The sequence below is a fragment of the Melozone crissalis genome, unplaced genomic scaffold (genome assembly GCF_028551555.1).
Source record: "Melozone crissalis strain CALT ecotype California unplaced genomic scaffold, PUWL_Pcris_2 ptg000041l_1, whole genome shotgun sequence".
Classification (NCBI taxonomy): Eukaryota; Metazoa; Chordata; class Aves; order Passeriformes; family Passerellidae; genus Melozone; species Melozone crissalis.
The window spans coordinates 10,696,367-10,716,723 of NW_026535819.1; the positions used below are offsets into that span (position 1 = coordinate 10,696,367).

General features: G+C 50.4%; 1 protein-coding gene across 7 annotated transcripts in view; it reads left to right on the plus strand.

The window, feature by feature from the left end:
* Nucleotides 1–20,357, plus strand: part of ZNF618 (zinc finger protein 618) — a 146,038-nt gene that overhangs the window by 114,310 nt on the left and 11,371 nt on the right. For 5 of the 7 annotated variants that reach the window (XM_054284103.1, XM_054284106.1, XM_054284107.1 and 2 more), the window contains 3 exons: nucleotides 6,459–6,647; nucleotides 9,250–9,333; nucleotides 10,383–10,439. In XM_054284103.1, coding sequence (XP_054140078.1) covers nucleotides 6,459–6,647; nucleotides 9,250–9,333; nucleotides 10,383–10,439 — 330 coding nt within the window. The remainder of the gene's footprint in view (nucleotides 1–6,458; nucleotides 6,648–9,249; nucleotides 9,334–10,382; nucleotides 10,440–20,357) is intronic. The other 2 variants (XM_054284105.1, XM_054284110.1) reach the window with 1 other exon arrangement.

Consider the following 20,357-nt stretch of genomic DNA (forward strand, 5'->3'; position numbering starts at 1 on the left):
CATCTTTCTATGAGCTTCTGGGGAATTATTTCAGTGAGACAAAACTGGTTTCAAAATCACTTAAATGACCTCAGCAGCTTGCTACTGAATCACACTCAATAAATGATTTATTTCAGGGAGCTCAGAACAAGGCAGTTGTCAGCAAACTGCACAGCACTGTGGTCTGCACTCCCCACACAGAGGGGAGGAGGCTTTAACAAACAGTTCAGTGTAATTCAGTGCAAAATTTGACTAAACATGTTGAGAGAAATTTTTGCTACCTGCTGGATTTGAATACTTTCAAAGTCTGCAGAGAAGTTCTTTACAGCTGAATTTCCTGCTCCCTTCCCAGCGCTGCCCTGAGCTTTGCTGGGTGCCCGGGCTGTGCTGCTCCAGGGTTTGGGGTGATGGAGAGGAGGATGAGGGATGGGATGAGGGACGAGCCGAGCTCAGCAGCCGCAGCTGCAGCCGGCAGGGGGCGCGTCCGCCCCAAAATCCCCGGGATTCGGGTTTTTAAGGGATTCTAGTGAGGCACCCTTGGGTTTATGGGAACACGCTCCACCAGACTGTCGCTTTTAAGCTTTGGTGGCTCTTGACAGGTGCCAAGCAGGTTCTCGTGGATATGGACCATGGTAGAAGGTGCAGGGCATGAAATACATGTCCAACATCGGCATCACAAAGCTAATCTTGTTATCTGCCAGCTGCTGAAGGACCTGCCCCAGTGCTTCTGATTGCACACATTGCAGTTATTCCTGTGTTGCCTGCCCATGCAAGCTCCACCTCTTCACTGAGGTGTTCTCAGCCCTCAGGCTGCAAACATTGGTGACCAGCAATGGTGACCTGCCACAGCAGGGCTCTGGGGTCTCTGTGCCCCTGCAGAGAGCTCAGGAGCAGTGTGCAGTGAGCACTGGGCTTTGCTCAGCTCTAGCTAATTCTCACCTTCCCAGTGCTTCCCATTTCAAGGTGATTTATTGCCACTGATGTCTTCACCTTCCCAACCAGCCACAGTAATAGCTGAGCTGCTGGTTCCAGTCCAGGCTCTCCAGCAGAAAAGAAACCCCAGCTGTGTTTCCCTGGGGTCCCTACAGTTCCAGTGGCCCCCCAAGGCTCTGCCCCAGTTCTGGAGGAGGAGGCATGTTCTGAGTGCTGGGCTTGAGGCCATTCTTGCACCATCATTTCTGCAGCAAAAGAAAAGAAACTGCCCCTGCTGCAGGCTAGATCAGCAGGCCCTGAGCTGTGCAGGTGGGTTTCCAGTCCTTTCAAGTATCTTTAGCTATGAGGACACTCAAGAACAGCATTTTCATAAGGTTTAACCCCCTCCCCATAAACTTTTCTTTTTCCTTTTTTTTTTTAACCTCTTTTTTCCTCTCCTAGTTCCCATGACCAGTAAGATTTATGATTTACAATGACAAGGCACTAACCCTGATGAGGATATAGGAGAGGGCATGGTGAGCTCCCAAAGCAGCCTGGCCAGTGCATCTCACACATTTCTGCTGCTCAGACTGTTCCTCCCAAAATCCAAGGTCCTGGAGGCAGCTGTTAACACCTGACTTTTGGAAAGCACAGCTGGCTCTTCTTGAGTCCTTGCAGTCAGAATAACTAAAGCTGAGACTGTGTCTTTACCCTGGTCTCATTCTTCTGGTTATAAGGCAAATGCTGAAAATTCAGTCATAGTGGGAATGGTGAGGAAAGCCCTTCAGCATCACCAGTTCAGCTGTCTGGGTCTCTGCTGGAGTGCAAGCTTCCCTTCCAGAGCCCGTGTTTCTGGATTTCTGTCATCATGAATGGAAAGTCATTGAAAATGGGTAAAACAAAGAATGATATCCTGCAGCTTCAATAGCATCTTGCAGGATAATTTCTGGTCAGAGCTGCTGGATAGCTGCTGTCTGGAAAAGAGCTCTGCTGTGGGCTTCCCTGGAATTGTTAATGCCAAATGTCTCCTTCCAAAGTTCCCTTTTCTGAGTGAGGAGTAGGGGCTTTTTTATAAGATTAGAACTGGGCTATGACTCTTTAATAATAATATTCTTATGCTGTTTCTGTCAACATATTCACTCTTTCGAAGAAGGCTGTCAGAGGCTGTTTCCAAAAAATAAAAGTGGATTTTAGGCACATTCATTGTCCCAGTTTGAGAAACATTTCTGAATGGAGATTCATGAGGGAGGGTTCAGAGATGTTCCTGTCCTCCTTCAGGCTCTGACTGCTCTGTTAGATTGAGCTGATGGAACCATGTTTTCTGGGGCTGGGCTGTTGGGATTGTTTAGAAGGATGGAGAGAGACTGTTCAGGGCATGAAGTGGCAGAACAAGGGAAATGGCTTCACACTGTTAGAGGATGGGGTTGGATGGGATTTTGGGAAGAAATTCTGAGTATCTAGTTAGGAATTGGGTGGTGATGCCCTGGCACAGGTGCCCAGAGCAGCTGTGGCTGCCCCTGGATCCCAAGGCCAGGCTGGGCAGGGCTGGGAGCAGCCTGGGACAGTGGGAGGTGTCCCTGCCATGGCAGGGGGGTTGACAAGGTGATCTTTCAGGTCCATTCCAACCCAAAGCAATCTGGCATTCTGTGACTCTGTGATGAGTTTGCAGTGCAGAGGGAACCTGGGGTACCTGAGATGTGAACTGGCTGTGAATGCACCAGGAGTGGGATTGAGCTTGGTGAGTGGGGCTCAGGAGTGTGCACCCACCTCTGCCTGGAACCTGCAGATGGAGCCTCAGACTCCTGGGTCATGGAAGTGTGGGAAGAGAACCCTAAAACCAGCACAGCCCTGCATGGCTCTGCTTCCAGGATGGAAATGTGAACTGATTTCAAGGCCCTGAGAGTACTCAGAGCTCTGCAAGGCCCTGAGCAGCCCCACAAGGGGCTGTGCCCACTGCCACACTCCTGCTCCAGCCCAGCTCTGAGCCACACACCCTCCTGAGCTGCTCTGTAGAAGTTGGTCTCAGTTCAGTTGTGGACGTGCCCCTGCCTGGCTGTGGGTCCCACGGATTTGTACCCAACCCACAACTGCATTCCCACCTTGATGTCAACCCTGTGTGGGCACCCTGGACCTCGCTGGGATCACTGGTCCTGCTTAACCTCAGCAGAGCTGATCCTGCTGCTGACCTGTGGATTGACTTGTCTCATTGCCATGAACTCTCCTGTGGCCTTCCTGATGGGAGCTGGCTGTCGCCTCTGGGCCTTGCTCCCTCCTCTCAGGGTCTGTGGGATGGCCCTTCCCATGCCTGGGATCATTCTTGGCTCTCCAGGGGACAAACAGACCTACACCCACCCTGACACCTGAGATGCTCAAGGAAGTTCGCCAAGGCTTGCTGCTCAGCTCCTTTCTGTATTGGATGCACACTGGATGCAATTTATTCCTCCAAAGTGCTTAAAAGCAGTGTTTCATTGAGGCAGCTGCCATTTTGCCAGCACAGCTGCTTTCCACACAGACCCTGCCTAGCCAGGGAAAAAGCAGCCCCAGATTCATTTGGATGGTGTGTCTTTGCTTCCACCAGTTCAGTGAGGGAAATCTGTGAGTTCAGGTGCTTTTCCCACAGTGTTTTAGCAACAGGCTCCACCTGTTCATGTGTATAAAGACACACATTAAAAATTTGATAAGTTTGAGCAGAGGGATTTTCCTGTGGAAAGATCTGTTTACCATAGCCAAGGTGTTTGCTCAGAGTATGGAATTTCAGGCCATTGTTAAGGAATCGTTTTCCAACACGTTCAGTGAAGTCAGTTTTTTCGCCATAGGTGATGATATAATTCCATCTGAACCTTCAAAATGGTTCCCTACCCATCCTGGCTAGATCTTTCTAAACAACAACCATACACAAATTATTAACCAGAATTTTTACCTGGAAAAAGTAATGTTGCTGAGACAATCTGGTCCCTGTTGTGGTGATGCATTGTGGTAGTGTGTGGATTTGTGTGCCAGATTTTCTCCTTGCTGCCACAGCTTGTCATTCACAGTACTTTAAGGTCTTCCCAAAACCAGAAAAGCCAGGAAGGACCACTGTGATCTCTGGACTGCCTGGAGAAGCACATTCTGCAGGATTGCCATGATTGAATTGCACACAGATATGCTTTAGAAAGACATCTAATCTTGCTTTTGAGTGACAGAAAATGCAGCAATCACATAAGGTAATTATTTTGGTGAATTATTGCCTCCACTAAATTAAGACTAAAATTAGCCAGCTGTAGCTTTGAGCACTGTCCTATTTATAACCTTGTGTGCTCAGTGAAGGAGGACTAAGTTACTGAGTTTCTGTCCTTTCCAGACCTGGCCTAGCCTGCTCTCCAGGCCCTGGTTAAATCACAAGAGTGACTTGTGTTTCCACTGTAAGCTCTGCTGTTCTTGGCCCTTGGTCATCCTCTTGTCTCCTCCTCTGAGTGCTCTCCATCTGTTCTCCACCCTTGGGCAGGGCAGGCACCAGCCCTGGCTCAGCACCTCCTGCATCAGGTGTGTCCTTCAGCACAGGCTGGGCCATGCAGCAGGGCTGCAGCACAAAGCCCTGACCCAGACCCTGCAGGAAGAACCACCCTTCACATCTCTGCAGCTCCCATGGTGCTGTCTCCACTCTTGCTGCAGATTTTGAGGCAGGAGGTTTTTGTGGCCATTCAGCAACTCAGGATTTTCATTTTTAGAAACATCTTGGCCTTTTCATCAGCCCGAGGCCATGAGTTCCACAGTGAAGGTGACTTTTCCAGAGCAGAGCAGAGGAGCCATGTGATGCTCTCTACCTGTGTTGCTCAGCCTTCAGAAGGAATTTGGCATCTGATGAACTACAGACTGAACATTTTATTCCCAATGAACTGTGAGCTTCCTCCAGACTGCTAGAACTGAAGTTCCTTTGTCTTGCATTGCTGCTCAAAACTCTCTCTGCCTGGTGTCAGCTGGAGCAGCCTTCTCTGTGGGGTCTCAGTTTGAAGACATACTGTTTGTTTAATTTGGGAGGAAGAAGACATTTTGGAGGTCATCATAGCATTGAGATTTTTGTTGTCACATCCCAGAGCAGTATCTGGGCTGCAGAGGATGTGCAGTGATGCTCTCTGTGTCTGGCACTGAAGAGTTGCTGATGGCTGTTTCTCATGGCATGGATGGGGAATAAAGCAGACATTGGTGGGAATGATCCTCATGGAAAGCAGACAATCCACAAGCTGGAAATTTTCATATCTGGCTACATTTTTGCTGGCAATTTGGCAGCAGCTGGAGGAGGATTATCCATGGAGAGTGAAAGAAGCACAGAGAGCAAAACAAGCCTTCTGCCTATTTATCTGGCTGGAGACCAAGCAGAGAAGTATCCTGACTAAACTGAGAAAGCCAGTGCATAATTTCCTGCAGAACTACCCTGGCATGTGAGGAAATGTCAGCTTGGGGCTGTGTGTCAGAGCAAGTGAATCAAAACCCCTGGAATTGCAATGCCCTGTGAATCTGCACTCTCCCAGTCCCCAGTGCTGAAGGTGAGAGCCAGTCACAGCCAAGGTCTGTGAAGTCTCCTGGGATTTTGGAAATGAGTGTCCTGTCCCAGCCTAGGGGACTCCTTCCCTGTTTCAGAGTTAGGCTGTGGTGCTGCCATGGCATTCCCCTGAGAGCTGCTCAGTGTGGTTGAGTATTTCTCACTCACACTGGGTAGGATGTGCAGGTGCTGCTGTTGTCCCTCCACCTTTAGGCATCCCACAGTATCACTGTAGAAATCACTGGCAGGGAGCTGGGACTGGTTGAACCTTCTTTGTTAGTGATTTTTCATGACAGGTGGTTGGAGTGGGGCTGGTGCTTCAGGACTCATATCCAGATTTCCATAGAAGAGGCCCCTTACGAGTGAAGGGGGTTCTTAGACAGTTTCTCCATTTTTGTAATGGTTCATTTAATCTATGTGGCCCAGACAAACGGCTGTCCTCCTGGAGGTGTTTCAGATGACTTTTGGCATTGACAATTCCTGGTGATCCTCACTGTGTGCTGCAGAGACCAAAATATAGATGCATTCCAAGAGCATATCCCAATAATATTCAGAATTTCTCCACATGTCACCAGGCTGTAGATGGGACCAAAAGCCTTTACTCACTCTGCCTCCTAATTCCATTCCATCCCATTCCATTCCCATCAGTGCCCTTTCCTTTGTATTTGGTCAAAGAGACAAGGAATGTAGCTGGAGATCACTAGGATTTATTCAAGGCTCAAGAAACAAAGCTTGTCCCTACTCAGAGATCTGAGTAGTTTAGAAACCTGTTCCCAAAATTCAGTCCATAGAAATGGAGGCCAGAGCTGCAGGTGCCCCCAGCCAGGCCGTGGCAATCACACAGTGCTCCTGGATGAATGGGGTGATTCCTGCAGGAGCAGGAATGGGTTGGTCCTGTGGCAGTTCGAGGTGTGCAGGGAGCTAAGGAGCTTCCCCAGGGGGAGCCCAGCTCTGCCCAGGGGCTCGGTGCAGCAGCAGCTCCAGCAGGCCCCGCTCTGGGAGCTCCCTGGCTGTGCAGGCACTAGTTCTGAGTGTTCATATCCAGAGTTCTCTCGATCTCCACTCTTCGTGGCAGTGAAGACACAGACGAGCCAGTCCAGCAAAAAGTCCCCGGCGTCCATAAACCGCTGCTCCAGCCTCCTGCACCGCGGGCCCTCCGGCGTCCCGCCCGCCTCCCAGGCCCAGATGTTCCGCGCTCCCAACTCCGCATCCCCAGGAAGCAAGGCCATCACAGGTACCAGCTGCCCTTCACCCTGCTCAGCTGCTCAGTGCCCTGCCCTTTCACCCTTCCTGGCCTCGGTTCACTCCATCCATGGCTGTCCCACAGAAGCTGCTCCCAGGAGCAGTTGATCCTTTATAATCCCTTTCCAGTGACAAGTTGTTTTGTTACACATCGTGGTAACCACAAGGTGCAAAAGACCCTGTTTCAAATCCTGATGTCACAAACTCAGAAGTGCTTCCTGACATGAATCCTTCAAGGATTCATGTAATGGCTTGTCAGGAATGGGGATTTTTGCTTGGTTTTCAGCACTGTTTGGCATTTAGTGTTTGTTTTCCTCAAGGTGATGTTCTTATGGCTAGGCCTGTGCCTTTGGAAGTGCGATGGAGTGCAGGTGTTTTCACAGTGCTCCATTCCCCATAAGAACCCCCGAGAGATAAACAGAAAAACCAGTATTACAGAACCATTACTGAGGAGTTAGAAAATGCAAGTTAGGGTTGATCCTCCCATTGTCTCAGTTTCCTCCTTCCAAACAAGACCAAGCCTAAAAAACAAAAATAAGAAGAAAGAAAGCAAAGACTACTGAAAAATAACAGTTAATTAATAGGGTGTGAAACATAGTGTGCCATGTGCAGTCCACTGTGGGATTGATGGATAGAGATCCCATCTGGGTGCAGAAGAAGAGCTGGTCAGTCAGTTGGTGTTTAACCACCCCTAGAATGTCTGGCATGGACAGATGCTGAGTATGAGAGGTGGCTGTGGTGAGAAAGGCCATGGATGCTAAACAAGGATGGGCTTTGTTAGATAACACATACCCACAGCTGCCAAGGACTTGGTCCATACAGAGAATTTTACTTCACTTTCAAAAGGTTCCAATATAAGGAGAGATAACAGAGTGAGCTGCCCTCTCAGTGTGGGAAGGGCACAGTAGGACCAAGCAGCTGCATTAAACCAGATTTTTCTTACTGCCAGACCTGGGGGAGGTTTTGGGGGGAAGCCTAAGGGATGAAGGCAAAACCACCATGCCAATTCTTTACAAAGGTCTTTGGAGACCTCCATCTCACTTCCACTTGTGACATAGCCAGGACTTGAACCTGGGTCTCTTGGGAGGGGTGGGCTCACGTAAAACATTTTGTCACTGTCTGATTTTCCTGTTGTTTAAGGCCTCTTGTTTCTATTATTTATCTGTCAAGTGGCCTAGGTAGATAATGTTTCCAGTTCCTTTCAGCCCTGTTTGATGCGTTTCTGTTTCAGTTGATTCGGTTCCCAAGTTTACTTGTTCTCCTGAATTTTAGGAGTCAGGAATGTAGTTGATTGAGAGTTTGAGAAGCCTGCTCAGGGCTTGGAAGGGTCCACTGAGGACTGGCTGGGCCAAAATCCATGGGCTGGGCTCTTCCTTCAGTTCAGGTCTTTGGTAGCCCCAAGGCCCCCGTGTGTGAGCCACGCTGCTGCCCTGGGAGCTGCAGGGACCCAGGGCCTCTGCCAAGTCCTGACAGCAGTTCTGACCACTCCAGTGGTCTGCAGGAATGAAATCATGGTGTGGCAGCACTTTTCAGGAGTCCCCATCACTCCTGAATGAAAGGCTTGTGTCCCCAGCCCTGCCCAGTCTGCAGGCCGTGTCCCTGTGAAGCCCTTGGGTGACAGTGGGCTCCAGAATGAGAGTGCAGGGCAAGGGCCTGTCCAGCACAGCACACACACGTTGCTTTGGCCAGTTCATTTTTGTTTAATCTCTAGTTTATCCTTTGAGCCACCACAGTAAATCCATTTGCCTGGGTATTGCAGACCCAGTGAAGTGAGGCAGGACCTCCTTGCACTGTTGAGCTGATGCTGAGGGACAGCAGCTTGAGCAGGGTGGGAACCCCGAGCTGTGCTGTACAGGGACGCTCCAGGGATGCTCCAGGGATAATTCAGGGATGATTCAGGGGTGCTTCAGGGCTTGTGGCCACTGCCAGGGGCAGGAAGGACCTGGGTGCCCTGGAGGAGGCTCCCACTGCAGTCACTGGGACCTGCCCTGTGCTGTGGCTGGAGAGGGCCCTGACAGGAGCTCAGGGGGGCTCAGGGAACAAGGGCACTGCTGGGAAGCCCAGAGCCAGTGGATCTTCCACAGCTTTTCCAGACATGGTGGGCAGGCCCTGAGACAACCCTTCAGGCCTCTGCTTCAGCATTTGCAGGAGGGTGTTTAGGAAGGGAGTGCAGGTGGCTGGGAAGCACAAGAAAAGCTGGCACAGCACTTCTGTAGGTGACACTTTGGTGTGGTGTGAGGCCCTGAGCTCAGTCTCAGACTGCTCACAGGAGTTAAGGGCTGCTTGTTGCCTTAAGGAAGAGTAAGATAAGGGATAGGTTTTTTTCAGGACCTTTCTGGTTCAGCCAGGACTGGTGTTCATGGGCTCCCTAAGAGCCAATCCAGGCCACCTCAGCCAGAAGGCATTCAAGAAAAATCCCCACCTGTTATCCCTTCACTGAATCTGGCCCATTTGCCTCCAAAATGAGGTATTTGACCTTTCTGCTGTACTCAGGGTCTGTGATTATGCGGCACAGGAGCATGTCTTGCCTCCTGTCTCCCTGGTTCTGCATCCAGTGTTGACCAGTCACCATTCCTGCTTTGTTCTCCACCCAGCAGAAAGTGCTTTCAGCAGAAGAGTGGAAGGCAAAGTGCAAAACAACTTTGAAGAAACAAACAGCAATTCCCAGAACTCCAGTGGTAAGTGTGGTCACCCTTTCCTGCTGCTTCCATGTTCCTCTCCAAGCAGGACCCAGCTGTGTCAGTGGATGTGGGTGTATTGTGGGGTACCTTGTTTAGGCTCACAGGCAGCCAGCCCTCCTGGTAGTGCCTTATCCTCCCTCCTCCCCAGGCTCCTGGCACCCCAGCCCTGGCACACAGGCCATGGGGGATTCCTGCTGCCAAGGACCAGGCACTTGAACATTGATTTTTCAGAGAGGAGCCAAGATGTGGAGAAAGGATGGATGGAGATCAGATCAAGCAGTACATGTGCTGTGTCTGTGTATCAGTGCAGTCCTGCTGGAGCAAAGCCATTTGCAAGCAGCAGAAGTTTGAGGACTGTGGGTGGAAGAGCAGTTTGCAGGTTACAGTGATGCTGAGCATAACAGTTTATTTAAATGTCACTGTAACCAATGTGCAGCTGTTTCTGCAGTCACTCTGTGGAGGTCACAGTGAATCAGATGTGAGACCAAAATATGTGTGCTAGAAGGAATGAAATTCCCCTCCAATTGTGCAGTCCATGTGGTAGTAACTGAACATAACCAGTGGCCTAGACAATTTTGTTCAGGTCCAGCACCTACAGAGTTTTCTGTGCAAGGTTTTTATCCTGCCTGTGTATTGCCCAGCCTTCCAGTGGGCCACTACCATTCTCCTAATTGGAGCAAAAGTGACAGACCAGATGAAACATACATTTAGCATCTTGCTGCAGAGATAAATAGCATGGCAGCAGAAAAGCCTGGCCTCCCTCCATTCCCCATCCAAGAGAAGCAGAATATGTGGGGCTGGCAATGGTGGGATATCTCCCTGGAGCAGGTCACACAGTGTCTGTTGGAGGTTAGACCTGCCTCAGAAGCAAGTCAGGGCCTTTCTGGAACCATGTTGAAAAGCAGGGATGTGATGTTGGAAAACCACCACATTGGTAGCAGGGTGGGTGATGGGAAATGGGGAAGAAGGTTGTTTGTTGCTAAAATACTGTGTGTTGTGTTTTGGGGAAAAATCCTGTACTAATCTATCATTCACCACAATTGCAGCTGGTCATTCGGGGACAGAGAAACCTAAAGAAAAAAGGTGTAAGCAGAACCCATCAGGTGAGCTTGTCTCTGTTTCAGGCCCTTAGCCCTGGTCCTGCTGGACACTCAGAGTCCTCGGGGCTGCCCAGGCCCTGGTCAGTAAGCCCAGCCTGGCTGGCAGACATGACTCAGGGCAATGCAGGCTCTGAGTTGCAGAGTTCCCAGCCTGGCTGCAGCTCTGGACGTGGCCCTGGCCTCTCAGCAGCTCCTGTCTTGTCTTCTGGGGGTGCTGACAGTGTTTGAAGGGTTTCAAAGCCTTTAAGTGCACATCTGTAAATGCCAGTACACCACTTGGGGCCCTGACTCCTCTGGAGCCATTGCAATGTAGCAGCCTGAGATTGTACCTACTTTATTCCTGTCAAACCTTGCACAGCCAGCAAAGGAAGGGCAGAAATATCTTCCTTCCTATCAGACAGCTCATTCCTGAAGCCAAGAAAGCTGCATTGGAAACCTGCTGGCTGCTCTTGTCAAGTTTTGCAGGAGGGGAGATGAACCTGCCCAGGAGGCACTGACAAGAAACCCAAACAGTGGCTGTGCTGAACAGTGCAAGCCTTCAGTTCTTGCTGAACTATTAAATACTGACCCACTGTTGCTGTGACACATCTCCCAAACTCTCCCTGCCATCTCCTTGTACCAGCTCACATCACACTCATCCTCCTCAATCTTATTTCTTTCTGGACTGCAACATTTAAAGCACGAGTGAAAGTTCACAGCAAAAACCAAAACAAAACCAGAAATTCTTACAAGTTGAGTAGCAAGTTTCATGTGATTTGCTCAGTTTGTTTCCCTGTAAGGAGTGTTTCTGTCTGCACCACGTGTAGTGTCAGTTTATTTTAGTGGCTCAGTTGAGGGCCTGGCAGGCTGCAGAGGGGTTGCAAGGCACTCACCTGGACCTTTGATTGAGCAGGAAACCTGAGGAACTCTAGTGAGCTGCCCAGGACTGCTCTGAGGGCAGCTGGGCTCTGGTGGAAGTAGTTGCTTTCTGCATTAAGGAGCTGACATGCTCCTGAAAGCCAGGCTGGTGCATGGGGATTATAAACTTTTCCGTTTTTCCTTCCTTTATCTGTCCTGCATCCTCTTTTCTTCCCCAGCCATGTTTTCCTCCTTTGGCTCAGTTTTTGCGCTGCTTCCCATTCAGTGCTCTTTCCAGCCCTTGCACCACCAAGCCATTTTCCTCTTACTCCTTCCAGTTCTCAGGAGTCCCAGTGGCCTCACTGACAGCAGCCTGGGTGAGCATCACCAGTCACCCTGTGTGTCCCTGGTGGTCAGAGAGGCCTGGAGGGCTCTGTGTGCTCAGCTGTCCAGGCAGAGCTCCCTGCAGCTGCCTTTTGGAAGGAAGAGCTGCCATGTCCTTGCCTCCTCCTTTTCCTTCTTCCCATGGCTGTGTCTCAGTGGGGTGACAAACCCCGTGTGGCTCAGTGTCACACGTGGGATGGGAGCTCTGGGGTGATTCTGGCACCACTGGCTTGTCCTCTCTTTGCTCCAGCCAGCAGATTCCTCCCAGGCAGGGAAGCAGGTGGTGGCAATGTGGTGGGCAATGACAGAAGGATGGACACTTCTGTCCTCCCACTCCCATCTGCTGTTTGCTTGTCACCAAACTGCTGCTGTAAGGAACAGTCACCAGGTTTGGGAGGTAAATGTAGGTCCCAGCTGAGCAGCCAGGAGCTGTGGGGCTTGGCCTTGTTAAATGCCTGATGGCTCTCGTTCTCTGTGGGTGTGAGCTTTGTGTCACAGCCTTGGATACAGAGATACCAGAGAGATTTTTAGGCCACCCAGCTGGGGACATTCTGCTTTTTCCCTGTGCCACCATCCTGGCTGCAGTGGCACAGATCCCTTGGTGTCTTGGGTGAGGGGCAGGACAAGCAGAACAGGGAGGTCAGTAACTAAAATCACCTAAAATACTCAGGGGTGCAATGCTGTAGGGAGTCCTGAGTGGGAATAGGAATGGAAAATGTTGGATTTCAGATGTCTCTTCCCTGTGCACACAACCCCAGTCCTTGTCACAGTGAGTGCAGGCACCTGGCACCCTCACAGTGTGAGCTGGCATTGGCTGCCCATAAAGCAGAGCTCTGAGCTGGTGCCAACTCTGCTTTGGGCCTGAGGGGAGTCCCAGCTCTGTCCCCCAGCAGGGTGGGCTGGAGGCAGGGGGTGGGTCTCGAGCTGTCATCCATGTTATGATTGGAGAGTGCTCTTTGTGCTCGTGGAAAGGGGCCTCCACACCCACTTGAACTTGCTTTTTGATGAAACCTGGAAGATCCACAGTGCTTCAAAAATAGCATCCTGCTAAAGTGTTCCAGTTGCTCCCTTTGCAGCCTGGGGAGCAGCAGAGTCCCAGGTCACACAGAGCTTCTGTTCATCCACTGCTGAGCTGAGGGAGGCCAGAAAGCAGTGCCATGACCTGAAGCATGGAATTGGCTCACTGGGATGAACAGCAGAAGCTGTTATTCCTTAGGGTGCCATAAAGCTCCTTTCAAGGGAGCCCTCCCTGGTGGGGGCCGTTCTGCCAACTCCTGACACATGCTGGGGTTTTAAATTCTCAAGAGGCCAAACAATATTTCAAGGCCAGGTTGTGCAATGTAAAAGGCAGTGATGATCAGCCTGGGCATGGGCAGGGAAACCCCCAGAAAGGGGCTGAGCTGAGTGTGGTGTCCACAGTGAAGGTCACTGCCTTCCTTTCCATCCATGTGTGGTTGAGAGGAGCCTTGGCTGGGGCTGGGCCCTGCTCTGGTGCCCTCTGTCACCTCAGGGCTCCCAGGCAGGGACAGGGACCTTCCTCAGGGACAAGAACCATCCCTAACTCAAGTGTTCACAGCCTCATGCAGCTTGAGCCCTTGTTTTGGGCATGTGGATGACTCCTTTGTGAAATAAAGGCCAAGAGGGATTAAGGGAATTGTGAGAATCCAAGAAGTAAAAGAAAAGCAACAAAGGAGAAAAAAAGCTCTTTAGTTTCAACACCTTCAAATACAGCTATCAAAGGGGAAATCTAATTGAAATTGTCAGTGTTTGTTGAAGTCTGAATTTGCTCAGTGTTGCAGGTGTGAAAGAGAACAGTTAAAATTATGTAGGGAATTGGGAAATATTTTGAACTTTCAAGGTTGATTTAAGCTGTATAAATATGTCTTCATTTCATCTGCTGCTTTAGGGAACTACTACCGTAAGAACTTCCAGTGCAACAAATTTTAGCATTTAGAGTTTTTAAAATGTCAACACTTTTCATTCCTATTTGCACAGGGAAGCTTTGCTTTCCAGCACTGTTTATTCCAGACTGGGGAGAGGGTCAATGGAAATGTCTTCTTTTTTTGAAGCAGTTTGTGCCAAGCTGAGATGAGATTGAGACCAATAAGAATTGATTTTCTACATTTGATATAGATTAAAAATTCTAGGAAAAGCCTGAAAATCTCCTGTTGTCAGGATTTAAAGGACACAGGACTAGATTTTAAACATGGATTTCAGAAACCACTTTCTTCCCTGGTGTGGCCATACATCCCCTTCTCCTCAGCCCCTGTGGTCCAGCCATTGCACAGCCCATCTGTGGGGGGTTCTGCTGCAAAGACAGCACTTCTATGTCACAGACATCTTTTGTGAAGAATCCTTTCTTTAGGATTTTTCCTTCTGGGAAGCTGAGGCCCCAGAAAAAGAATGTAAACAATGGTTGTCTGCTGCTGTGGAATGCAACAGGTGCACCTCTGATTGGCCCATGTTGCATGTTTACAATTAAGGGCCAATCAAAGACTGAGCTCTCTCTGGGACAGAATCAGGGAGAGCTCCTTTATTTATTCCTTCCTTTTCTATTCTTAGCATAGCAAGCTTCTGAACTTTTCTCTCTATTCCTATTAGCATAGTCATAAAGTAACATATATATCATAACCTAATAAATCCTGCCTTCTGAACATGAGGTCAAGATTCTCGCCTCTCTCTTCACCCTGAAAGGCCCTTGCAAGCCCTGTAACAGTTCTAGGATAGCATTTTTGGTGGGTGAGTGCAGCTTTAGTGTTTGGGGCATAATAATTCTTGATTACTGATTGCAGTGTGACATTAGCACAGCCAGCCCCAGTGCCTCTGCCTCCTGAGGTGCACCCAGCTGCCTCTGGGCTCTGTCAGCTCAAATACAACTTCCATTAACATTCATCTGGCAGTTCTCTTCCTCATCTGTGGTTGGTTTGTGACTGCTGCATGTCTCCATGGAGCTGGGAGAGCCAAATCTGAGGAGTGAGGAAAGGGGAGGGGGGAGTTGTTCTGTGAGCTTCACTCTGTGCACAGCACAGGCAGTGCTGGTGATGGGGTGACACAATTGCACAAATAGCCAGAGCTGCATTCTCACAGCAGCCTGAGGTGCTGTGCCCAGAAGGAGGGGCAGGAGCTGAGTGCAGTTCCCAGCAGGAGAATGAGAGTCACACAGGGAGGGTTCAATTGAGAAAGTGTCACTTTGCTTGGTTGCATAAATAAGTCACTGTGTCCACTGGGCGTTTGTGTGGAATTGAGGTTTCTAGGAATGAACTGTTTATTTCTGGTGCCACATTCATTTAAGCTGTTCCAGACTTCTCATGTTCAACAGGCAGCTTGCAGACAGGAAGAAATATATCTGGGTTAAAAGAACCACTCAGCAGCCAGTCTCTGTGGGTGACATCCTGCCAATTGCTCCAGAGCCCTGGGACATGGGGAGGAGCTGAGGCAATGCCTGTGAAAGCATTGAGGCAAGGAGCACTCAGCAGAAGTGGGACCCAGCCAGGGCCAGGGCTGAGGATTGCAGTCTGCAAGCACAGGTACTGGGCTGGGGCTGGGCAGGGCAGGGCCAGGACAGTCCCTGGGAGAGCAAAATGTGGGCAGGAAAACCTGTACTCTCATTTGGCCTGGAGAATCTGTGCAGGGAAACGTTACAAAGCCCCAGTGCAGGTGATTTATCATTAATCAGTCACACTCTGGCATTTCTATGGCTGTTACCTGGATAGATAGCTTTAGTGGAAGTGATTGTGCTGTAACAGGGACCTGGCAATGCATGGATAAAAAAATTGTCCAATTATAAATATGAAGACCAGAAAAATCCTAAGAATCTTCCTTCACATACACCAGTGTTGTATTGAGTACCTGAGGTGCTGTTCCATACTGACAGGCTCTCCATGTGAGTAGGAAGCCAAGCAGAACGAGGACGCTGTGTCAGCACTTGTGCCTGGAGAGCAGCCAGAGGTGGTGCTGAGAATTCCTTGGGCTGCTTTGAGTGCTCTGTGCCCCTGCTGGGCTCTGTGCCTGCTCCAGGTCAGCTTCTCCTCTGGGGCACAGTGAAGTTGGGGTTTGTCCCTCAAAAGCTGAGGTGCTGCTGCAGGAGCCCTGCAGTGCCTGGGGCCCTGGGCAGTGCCATGGGCACAGTGTGTGCCCTGAGGGAGTAGGGCACCTCCAGGGCAGGGAGCCAGCACGGAGAGGAGGGTGCCTGGGGGAGCCTGCCCTGCTCAGCTGCTCAGCAGGACAGGTTTGGGACCTGTTTCAGTGAAGATCTTGCCCCAGGTGCAGAGCTCAGGAGCAGCTGGAGCCCTGCAGGCTGAGCAGGGTGTGCAGTGATCATTCCCTGTGAGCTGGTGTCCCCCATGCATCCCAGCCATGTCTTTGCCCAGCATCATCCATGCCTTCATCTCCATTCCTTAGGGGCTGGCCCTGCTACCTGGAGCCCTTTCCAGCAGCTCAGGTGATGTTTAGGTGATGCTGTGATCCCCTCAGCATCAGGGGATGTTTAGCAGGAAGGCTCACTGTGCTTGACCCATGCAGTTCCTGAGGGTGGTGTTCTTTCCAAGGAAACCAGGCCAGGTGTGTCAGAGAGCCCTGAGAGCCTCAGTCAGGGATGTGCCAGCTCACAGCCTTGGACTGGGACCCTTCTGGAAATGCTCTGGCTCTGTGACTGAATATTTAACATTGATAATTAATGATTCCTGCCCCTCTCAGGGGTCTGACCCTAAAGGACCTCACCTGGGGACTGTAGGAAACCACACATGGATCTGAGGTGCTGGGATCACAGCTTCTGCTCCAGGGCACTGGGGCTGGATGCAGACAAGCCCTGGTTGCTCAAGGGGCAGCCAGCACCCAGCTTTCAGTCACACTTTACAGAAAGGCAGCCTGCAAGGTGTGCTGCATAGGAAATGTGCATTCTCAGCCTGAAGTAACTGCACTGCTTAGGAGCTCTCCTTTGGCATCCAGGGAGAGTGAAACACCCTGGTTTCCCCTCCCAGCTTTAGTTTAAAGAAGCTGCATGTTGAAACTGGGAATTTGCATCTGGAGCACCAAAGAAAGCCTTTGTAAAGGCTTTATTGCCCCGTGGCTTTTCTTTGCTGGCCTCTCCCCTTGTTTCCATTGCTGTAGCACTGGGTGTGTGTTAAAATCTCTGGACATTTTAAATTGGACAGGAAAGATGCAGAACCCTGGCCATGAGAAATTGGGCAAGAGAGAGAAAATGGACATGTTGGATTTTGTGTTGAATGGAGCTCCCATCCTGCCCTGCCCTGGATAACTCTGGAAGTGTGGAGTAGGGACAAGGAGCAGGGAGCAGATGGGCAGAGCTGTGTAGAATGCAGCAAGGTCTCTGCCAGTCTCAATATTTAAATCTCTTTCTTTTTTGCAGAAACCGCAAGTCCCCTGATTTCAAATCCTTTCCCGCTTTTACAAAGTAAGTGTGATGGATGTCTGTGGTGCAAAAGGCAGGGACTGCCCTCCTGCAGCCCTGCTGCCCTGCCCTCTGAGCAATTTTCATCAATAAATGCTTTTTTATTATGAGTCCAGGTGTCAGAGAATAAAATGCCTCATTTCTGTGGCTCTGGTGTCAGATTTAAATGCAACAGAAATCCTCCAGGGTGTTTCTGTGCAGTCTGGGGCTGCCAAATCACTTCATGTTCAGTCTTCAGGGAGTTTTTTGTGAGTGTGTTTTGGGACCAAGATTTGAAAATGACCCCATGTTTAAGTTACATTTGCACACAGAAAAACTTGTGGTGGGGGCTCAGCTCAGTAAAGTTCCTGTGGCCTGGCTTTGGACACTGGGAGTGAGCAGGGCTGGGATCGTGGACAGGGCGTCTCTGCTGCAGATTCTGCCCTGTGGCCCTGATGTTTCAGCAGGTGGAGCTTCTTCCCTTGCCTTGCAGTGTGTTTGGTTGCTGGCTCTGGCTTTGGGGTGATTTGTGCCAGCCTGGTGGTGTGAGCCAGCCCTGAGTGCCACACCCGGAGCATGCCCATGGTGAGGAGGAGGATGCTGTTCTTCCTCCTCTTACAAACCTGAGAGAGAAGCAAGGCCTTTATTGAGAACACGAGTTCCTGCAGGGAGAGAAATCCAATTAATGCCCAGATATTTAACAAGGGTGGTGAATTTGGGACCCCCCTTTTGCAAACATACTCCAGAGCACCTTGTTACCTCTTGCTGTTTGAGCTGGCTGGAAATGACAGAAGGTCTGTTTTCAAGAAACTTCCACCGATTTTGGGGTGTGCTGGTGTTTTTGTAGGAGCCTGCTGCTGATTCTCCTGCCTTGTCTCGTGGGTTTGTGTCAAAGGGAAGGTGCAATTCACTGCTAGTAAAGCTAAAGGCAATGGAAACATTGGGTGGAAATGCTGAGTTTTCCTCACAGTTGTTCTGCATTTGTTTTTCACCAAGATGTGGACAGAAGTGTTGAAATGTGGGTTTTCACTGCTGAGGAAAGAGCAGCCATGGTGACACCCTGCTGGGTGTCTGTCACTGCACAAGCACCTCAGGGCACTTGCTGAAACTTTCTGTTAAAGCTCTCAACTCCTGTTCCCTCCTGGCTTCAGACCAGGCTCTGCTGTTTTCCCTGGCTCAGATGTGGCAATGAGAGTTAACATGGCAATTAGAGTGATTTATTTAACCCAAGCACAGGCACTGCTTTTGCTCTGCCTTGCCTCACACAGCTGGGGCCTTGCTCACTGGGTAAAGCACTGCTAAAAGGCTCTAATTATAGCCTTGGGGAAAGATGTTTTAAATTGTGCAACCAGATGTGAGTGTCAGTTCTGTGTGGCTCAGGACACTGAAGAGGTTTAACAGCTGCTGGTTAAAACTGCTCTCAGAAAACACCTCCACAAGCACAGGGGGCTTCCCTTGTGCCACCAGCAGCTGGGAGCAGGACAGAGAGCAAAAGGGGAGAGCTGGGGGCCTTTGCTGAGCTCAGCCCACCTGAAGGAGAGCAGATCCTAAGGCTGAGTAAGGAGGAGCTGAAATTCCCAGGGCAAGGACAAGCAGAGGGCCAGCAGTGGTGGGAGAGAAGGAGAATGGGGCACAGCTGTGTGCACACACAGATGGGTGTGCAAAGCAGTTTGGACAACTTTTCTAGTTTGTGGTCAAGAGAAATCAAAGGGAGGAGGATTGACTGGATTGCCAGCCCAGGTGAACAGACTTTTCCCTGGTTTGGGACACAGATTGCCTCTTTCTTCTCTCCACCTTCCAGATCCCTCTTCCTCTTGTAGCCCTGGCACATCCCACCCTCCCTGCAGCCAGCCTGACTGTTCCAGCTCTGCATCTGGAGCATGAGGGGCTCAGAGAGCTTTGGGAAGTGAAGTGAGTTCATTCATTCCCCTGGGGATTCTGCACATCCTCCCAAGCATCCCTTCCCCTGCTCCCAGGAAATACTTTGGAATTGTTGGGTGAATTTAAATTTCATGCTTATTTTTAACGTGGCTTGGTTTTATTTGTGGTATACTTAGACTTCTGTATGTCTTTGTGTCAGAATTATTTAGAAAATGCTTTGGCATTTTCAGAATATGACATTAGCTTTTGAAATAGGTGGTGATTTTGTTTCCAAATTTGGACATTTCTGGAGTAGAACAGAAGGGGTATCTTTTGGAATTGAGATGAAAATCAACACAATTTTTCTGAGAAGAATCACAAATGAGAGATTTTACCAGTTCACTGAGTAGCCAGAGATTTGTGGTGCCAAAGGGAGGAGTTTGAGATGAATAGCTGTGGAGACCTTGGTGGTCACAGCCTGCTGGATTGTGGTGGTTTGACAGGAAATATGTTTTCTGAGATGCTGTAGTTAGGCTAATGAGTGCTCAGATTTTAATATTGGCACTTGGTTTTGCAGATGGGAGAACCCAGAAGAGACTGGATAGGGGTGAGGGGGAGCCAGCCAAGGAGAGAGCTAGAAAAATATCTCAAGTTTGTGCTGATAAAATAGCTGAGAACACAGCAGGAGGGAGGTGAAGCAGCTCAGGGAGACAAAATGAGCTGGGAAGGAAATGTGAGTGCAGCAGGAGAGCAAAATGCGTGTGGGAGATGGGCAGTGCTGGCTTGGAGAGTGGAGAGTGCTGGCTGATGGGGGTTTGCCTGGTGCTGGGGCTGTGACTGAGCTGTGACTGAGCTGTGCTGTGCTGGAACCTGCTCCCAGGGCAGCTGGGGCTGTGCCTGAGCTCTGCTGTGCTGGAACCTGCTCCCAGGGCAGCTGGGGCTGTGCCTGAGCTCTGCTGTGCTGGAACCTGCTCCCAGGGCAGCTGGGGCTGTGTGGGGCACAGCAGGGCCCTGGCCCTGCCCTGCTGAGCGGGGCACTGCAGGCAGGGGGGCAGCAGGGAGAGCAGTGAGTGCTGAGGTGTGCATGGCACAGGAGAGCTGCCAGTGCCCAGGGGACCGTGGGGTGACACCTGGGCTGGCAGCGCTGACGGGGACAGCAGGGCCTGCTCTGCGCTCTGCTGAGGGGCAGGGAGAGAGGGGCACACAGCCAGGGGCTGTCAGCAGCAGGCTCTCACAAGTGTGGCTGCTTTCATTCATTAGAACATTCACAGGTTAATTTTGACCCTTGCAGGGGCAGTCAGGCCCCCTGGGTTTGAGGCATTCCCATCTGAGCAGTGTGGGCTCCATGAGCAGCACAGGCACACAGGTGTGTCTGTAACACAGCTCTTTGGCATTGAAATACAAGCGCAAGAGGGATGGTTTGCACCCACAGGGAGCCTTCTCCTCTCTGA